Below are 7,575 nucleotides of genomic sequence, written 5' to 3' on the forward strand. Positions count from 1 at the left end.
TTGAAATGAATGGAGAGTCCAGTGCTGGGACTTTACAGCTCCTGCCTGGACTTACTGCAGAACGCTAGAGCTGATTTTTCTAAGGTGGATGATTTGGTTTGCACTGCCCGGCCTGAGAGAACGTAGTCCTGATTTTCAGAGCTGTTGAGCCCCCAGAACTCCTATTAAAGTCAATGGGAGCTGGGAATTAGCCTGATTTTCAGATAGGGGATCTATGGGGCTCAAAAATTGACACCCTAAATCAGTGGCCACCTTTGAAAATTATGGCCACAATATTCAGGCTTTATGCAGTAAATGGCTGAGAAAGGAGACTCCCAAACCTGTCCTTTAAAGGAGGAGTTGGCTTCCAGTTTAGAGGAGCTATGTGTTGAATGTTGGGGCTCCTATGCAGCTTGGCCACCGGACAGTATTTTCCCCATAACTGAAATCTAAAACTTCTGTAAAAGGCTGTTGGAAAGAGTCTAGGGGTTTTGGGACCCTCAGGCTGCTCCTAGTTGACCAGCACCTTGTGGTATCTTGCAAAAGAGAACAATTTCTGAACACTCTTCACAGGAGAAGTACCTGTCCCAGAGAAAAAGATTAAAAGTATAAAGATGCACATGAAAGGAAAAGATGACTTACTTGCATCTGAAGAAGTGAGGTTCTTACCCACGAAAGCTTATGTTCCCAATACTTCTGTTAGTCTCAAAGGTGCCACAGGACCCTCTGTTGCTTTTTATGAAAGGAAAAAATTGTCTCAGTTGGAGAGGAGAGCATACAAGGCTATTCCACTTACTTACTGAGGATGTTCAGCTTGGTTCCTCCACCGAAGATCCACCACCATGATACACACCCATGCAAAAACCTCCCAATCAGTGAGAGGAAAATCCCACTCGTGTTATGAATCCAGCATGGAAAAACTCCTTTGGGGTTATTCCTCTGATGCCCAAGAGCAGGATGAGATGTCTTCTCTCTGTAGAAACTCCTGGCACAAGAGGTGAAATGAGCTTATTGGGAACACTCAGCAGGGTGGTCCTAGCAGGGTTGTAGGGATGGGCAAACTGGTTTGTATAGAATACACTCCTCCACCCCCACCCCTTCGCCCATTTATAGAGCTGAATTCAAGTCAAATATGTTGGGGGCAGGGTTAGAGGTCCAGTCTCGTCCCATTGTTCTGAGCCTGCTGGGGACAGCTGGGCTCACAGGACCTGATCCAAACACCACTGAAACTAATGGAAAAACACCCACAGGCTCTGGATCATGCCCAGAATCATGGAGCTGTAACTGACCCCCTGATGTCCTCATCCTGACCCCTGATATCCCCTGCTGTATGGAGCGGCTCTTGGCCACAGCAGAGAATCTGGCTCCAAGTGTTTGCTCTGGATGGATTCCATGAAGGAATGTCCAACTCTCTGGGAAGTGAAGAGATTTCTGGCTAATAAGGAAGCCGTTCCAAGCAGTAAGGGCCTGTCCGCTCCCCGTTGAGGTCAATGGCAGAGCTTCCATTGGTTTCGATGGGGCCGGCCTGGAAACCTGATAACTGATGTCATTAAGGACACTAGGTCATTACCTGCCTTTGCCATTCCTCAATAATTTCAAGTGCCTACCTGCATGCATGGCTTTCTGTACTCAAAGAGACCATCTTTCAGGGTAATGACCCATCATGCGCAGCCCTGTTCATAACTCGTGTGAGCTCCGTCCTGCTTTTACCCCTCTAACGGGCAGTAGGGGTCTGCCGGACACTTTCTTTTTACCATTCTTCTATCGCTTTATTTTTTTAGGCCAATATTTTTGCCCTGGTTCCAGCTGCAGCTGCAGTTCTTGGCACCTCGGAGAACCAAGCCACTCAATTTGGTGCCTAAATATGGACTTAGGTCCCTAACTTTGGGCACCCAGGGCTGAAGGGCTTAGGAAAGGGGTTGGAATGGCAGGCCTAGAGCCCAAAGCCCTCTTTAGAGGTGTAGCATGTAGGATTTCCCCATGATGCCCTGCCAATGCGCCTCAACCCTAAGTGGGAAGGCCTGGCTCTAGGGTGAGTGGGCCCAAATGTCCAGGCCAATTCAGCCCTTGGCTGTTCCGCTGTAAAGGCCCATAAAGGGGCCGTCTGCGGTGGTAATTTTGGGATGTGGAGACTTGGCCACTAGGAGCTGAACCTCGTTTCTTTATCCCATCACTGACACCATTAAACAGCCTCAGCATGGTGCTCTCTGGTTACCATGGTTGTTAGCTAACGGGTGCTATGGTCGCAGCCAGGGGCTAGTGAGGGGGTTTGTAACGCTGATGCTAATCGCTGGCTTCCATCGCTGGAGAAAGAAGAAACATCCTGGGCCTGATTTCCCCCCTCACTTGCAACCGGGTAAACTGGAAGAAACTGCACTGAAGTCAGCACAACGAGCCCCGTGTAAAGCGGGGGTCAGCGAGAGAGGATCAGGCCCAGTTTCTCCCGGGTGCAGAACTCTGAGTGGCGGAGGATTCATGCCCCAACGTAGAGGCAAAAACTTGAGCTAAAGGCCCCCTCTCCTCTCTTCTCCCCCCCTCCACCCCACCCCACCCCACCCACCCTATCATGATCTTTGGGGTGTTTGAGATCGAGATCCAGAGCAGGACTTTGAGTTTGGGTCCATCTCAAATGTCAATGCAGGTGAAACAACTACATTGTAGCAACTGAGCAAAAGAAAAGTTCCTCTGTGCCTGGAGCCTTTTAATAAGTAAATGTTTTAAAACATGACTGCCAACTCATTGGCTCCATCTCGCAGCTCCCTCCCTGTGTGTGCGCGCATGTATTTCTTTCCACCATGCATAGTACTGGCCAGTGTCCATTGTACAGATCTGGGTAGAGGGAGGAAAGAAGGAGACAGGTTTTTCCCCTGTCCCCAATTCCGAACTCCCTTTCTGAGGTGGAGAACCTGGCAGGCCAGGGAGGGGACCCCAAACACTAGTGCTAGATGGTGCATACCCCCTTTTCAAGTCCTTCCATGAGCAAACTGATTTAACCCATTCCCCACACCCCTTGAGCTCCTCAATTATTATTTTAAAGTGTACATCATTACTGAAGACTCTGTTTTAATAAAGTCATCTCCTTTGGTTGCATCTAACCTGGGCACTTGGAGTCTTTGATAACTCCTCCGTAGGAACTTGGTTCCCAGTGGTACCCAAGTGCTGCTGTCTGGCATGTCCATTGTATCTGCAGGTTTAGACACTGTCATTGCGCTAAGGGAAAATAATACCTCAATATGGTGTGTGGTTTTGCTGCAAGACTAGACAATTGTATTTAAGAGTCCAATAGTGTGAACTGACTCATCAGAAACTATGAGCAGCATAGAGCTATAAACCTCAGAGAAGCCTGGATTGTTCTGATTTAATTATAACTAGAGCGTTCGCATTACACAATCAAACATCTCTGCATTCTGTCATCCTTGCTCATTTGGAATGTATCCCATCTTACTCTGGGATTAGCCCCATTGACTTCAATGGGACTTAGGTAGAATTTGGTCTTCTGTAATTAACCAACAGAACTTGCTTCAGGGGAGAGTTTCTGCAGTAGGGACCCCTGGGTTTGGTGTTACCACCTTAGATCAGATCAATCGTTAGCTCTTCTATGACTCCCAAGGAATAACACCCCAGCTCTGTGCTGTTAGCTGTGTAGTAAGTAGCTAAGAAAAAGTGTAACGCAAAAGAGATTCAGATGCAGAAGGATGAACATTTGGATGATAAAGGTACATGTTTTATTGGAAGATAATGTAAGTAGTTCAAATACAGTCAGTAAGTGTGAAGAGGACAGAAGAGGTTTAACTCTGCACAGACACCACGATAGCTGAATGTTTCTGGTTTTATTAATAGCGTAACAAGGCTGCATCAGAGGCTGAAGCAGGAAGGACATTTCCAGGGAATGCAGAGGGGCGAGAGCAGTGGGAACATGGGAATAACAGTGGGTATCAAAGGGATCACATAAAACAGGAAGCAGTTTTGCTGGAAATCAGCATTATGGTTCCTGGCTCCCCTGGGAAACTCTCTAGTGACTGACACAGGAACCAGCTGAGCCCCCTGTTAAGAACACTCTGAGCTCTTCAGAGACTTCTCGAAGCTCTTCCCATCGTGTGTCACCTGGCAGGTGTAGGTCTCATGGGTCTTCCACTTTGATGCATCCAGAGACAGATAACTGCTGGCCATGTACTTGTTGTCACTCTGTTTGGAGGGTTTGGTCGTCTCCACTCCAGTGGAGATTTGCTGGCCATCAGCTTTCCAGGTGACTTGGACTGACCCTGGGTAAAAGCTGCCCAGCAGACACACCAGTGTGGCTTTGCTCTTTGTTTTTATCTCTTCCGAGGATGGAGGGAAGAGGTGCACGGTAGGAGATGCCTTTGGCTGACCTAAAAGACAAGGAAACTCATTGTGAGGATTAAGGAGAATGTTTAACATCAGCTGAATTCTAGAAACTGTCAATGCAGAAGGAAGGAAAAGATTTTAGAGCTAAATGGGTATGATCGCCAATTTTCATTCAGTTTGAGTTTTTTTTCCCATATGACAATGGAGCTTGGAGTCCAACTATTGCTGTGAATATTTATGACCAATGTGCATATTCTCAATGACGTTAATGTTACAATGGGGCTAGCTGTGTAAGGACTACTTAGAGGAGTAAGAATTGAGGATTGGGCCCTGACTCAGACCTCAGAGGTGCACGTGCTGAGAGCTATCAGGAAAAACATCTGACAGAGGTATTGCACCGAACTCTCATCAATAACAGCATACTACAGCTGCCAGCGCCCATGCTCCGAGCTGTACATGGCGCTACTAAACAAATGCAGCTAGTCTTTGAGGTCATGAGTGTCATCTGATTAGTGGTTTCATTGTACCTTGGAGCCATAGCTGAGAACACTTACTTAGTTTTTGCATGGCTGGAGTTACAGAAAATGGGGTGCCCCGTCTGTTGAAAAATGCTTCCCTTTCAATTACTGTATCCAACTGTTAGCCTCTTCCTATGCCCTGCACTCCTGAGGCAAGGTCCCAGACATTGCGGAGATAATTATCTCCATTAGGCTACGCTGAAAATAATGTTCAAAGCTGCAAAAATTGTATTTTTGAGGGAGTTTTTTTTTTTTTAAGTTATTTCATAAAATGTTATAAAACCCACTTTTCAGCTTTTTTCTTCCACGGATTTTATCAGTTTTAAATAAAGACGGGAAACTTAAGAGCGAGCGTGTGATCCAACGCCCATTGAATTGAATGGAAAGACGCTCATCAGGCCCTAGGTAACGATCTAGCCTGTTAGCAGTACTGACTCCATTGTCTTTAGTAGTGTGATTCTGAACTTACACGGGTGTAACTGAGATCAGAATCTAGTCCTAAGTATCTAGCACGTTTCACAGTTCATACCCAAGTCAGTAACTAGATGCATTTTCAAAAAGTGAGTTCAAGTCTTATTTAAAAGACCTATCACTAGCAAGGCAAGAAAAAACAAACACCTCCGTGCTTCCCCCTCCCGAGAATGCCATTAAAATTCAGAGTTCAGCAAAGCAAATGAAGGCAATTCCAGAGCTTGCCGTATAATCTGTTTGATGTAGTGTTCTTGGATTATTCCAGTCCAAATTGCTGCTTAAGGACACAATCCCGCAAACAGGCTAATATATTCGTAGGGAGGCTTCCTCTTCCTAAGCGTCAAAATTTTAGGAACATTGTTCTGCAGGGTCTTGCAGCCTTTAAGCTTCATTTTCTGTTAACCTCAGTAGTTTTCCCCTCTAAAATACTGACAAGCTCTTTGTGTTATAGGTTTTGGGGAAACCTAAATCTGTCTAGCTCTCAAGTCCCTATTGTAGCTGGAAGCCTCAGTGCTATTGTAACCCTTCAGGAAAGTTTCCCTTTTATTTTAATAAATCCCCGTAGTTTAGGCGTTGAGCGTTTTGTGTTTGGCTCGATTTGATGTGGTAACTGTTGCCGATGGTGACAGTTTGGCTGGGGAGGAGGTGACCCTTTGTAAATAGAACTGTCTAGCAAGGGAGGTCTAGAGCGGGAGAGGGTGAGCGAGAAGACCTGGGCACTAGTCCTGACTCTGATACTGATGTGCTGTAAGACCTTGGGCAGGTCACTTCACCTCTGCACTTCACATTCCCCAGCTGTGACGTAAGGAATCGTAACCACTATTGTAAAATGCTCTGAGAGCCTCACAAGGCACAATGAGTGAAACTCTGGTCCCACCGCAGTCAATGGCAAAACTCCGACTGCTTCAGCGGGGCTGGGATTTCCCCAAATGTACTGCAGGTTTGATAAATGCTGAGAGTCTCTATGTTCCCCTGACTACAAGGACCCAGATGGCCCAGGCCTGTCACTAATTACTCCTTGCCATATTTCTTCTAAGTACATTTTAATATTGGAGACTGTCATAAAAGAGCCTAATATGTCTCACCCTCCCCTTGATTTCACATGAAGCTCAGTGGGAGATCTTCATGCAGAATAAAGGGAGAATATATGCCAGGAGTTTCAGCAGGGGAAACCTGCGGCCGCCTGAATTAAGAAGCCCCCTTTTCTCACTTTTCCATGCCCAATCACTGTTAACTTTAACAATGTAACTCCTGCTCTACATTGGGTATTGGTGGAAATCTGAACTAGAAGAAGAAAGCAAACAAAGTGTTGGTTTGTCTCAGAAGCCGAGTGGCAGTTTGTCTTGGTGACACAACAGTCTTCTGAAAAATAGTGCTCCTATATAAAAGCACAGCGTTCCCTTTCTAAATGATTGTATCGGGGGGTATCCTTCAAAGAAAGGAGGAAAACCAAAAACATTCCTGCTGCGTAAACTAGCAGAATTCTAATTGACTGGCTCACAGTTTCGCCTCCCCCCAAAAAACCTTCTGTGATCTAAAAAAACCAACCAACATCAAACAAACTAGGGCAAGGAACTTAGAAATTTCACTCCTGGGAGAAACTTATATCAGTTTTTTAAAAAGACAAAATACTTCACTTGTGATAAATTCTGAGGCTAGAACTACAAGCCCCTTCTTAATCACAGAGTAAAAGGAAAGAAAACTATTTGTGTGATACATTATACCACCCGGGCTGGAACAAAAAGATGCAAAGTTTTTTTTTAAAACAAGTAATAAACTAGCTGGACAATGATTATAGAGGAATATTGCAGTTACTTACCAAGGACGGTTAGCTGGGTTCCTCCTCCGAAGACATACACACAGTGGCACATGGCTGTGCAAAAACCTCCAAGCAGAAGGTGACCCCATGGATGTGCTGAATCAGGAATTGTCCAGTTCCTGCTGGATCGTTTCTGTGATGCCAGAGATCAGGATGACATTCCTTCTCTCTGAGGAGACTCCTGGGTCCAATGAATGAAATGTTGGTTGGGCATTCGCACAGCAGGGTGCTCCCACGTGGACACCATGTGTAGAATGAGAACGTTGCTACCTCCAGTCTAATGAACACCACCATGGATATCTTCATGCAGAATAAAGGGAGAATATGTGCCAGACATTTCAGTAGGGGAAACCTACTGGATATCCTGGGAAGAACCACACTATAGTTCCAGCACTTGATGCTTATCATTGGTTGTTGCTGCGCCAGTGTTTCTGGAAGTGTAGTCTTCTGGGGGAAGAACAC

At 45.8% G+C, this 7,575-nt stretch overlaps 1 gene segment (V, D, J or C); it reads right to left on the reverse strand.

Annotated features, from left to right (window-relative positions):
• Positions 1 to 3,681: 3,681 nt before the first annotated feature.
• On the reverse strand, positions 3,682 to 7,165 carry LOC117888220. The segment is given in 2 exon segments: positions 3,682 to 4,349; positions 7,114 to 7,165. Coding segments are annotated over 2 exon segments (375 nt in total).
• Between the last annotated feature and the right edge of the window lie 410 nt (positions 7,166 to 7,575).

Source organism: Trachemys scripta, chromosome 15, assembly GCF_013100865.1.
Source record: "Trachemys scripta elegans isolate TJP31775 chromosome 15, CAS_Tse_1.0, whole genome shotgun sequence".
NCBI lineage: Eukaryota > Metazoa > Chordata > Testudines > Emydidae > Trachemys > Trachemys scripta.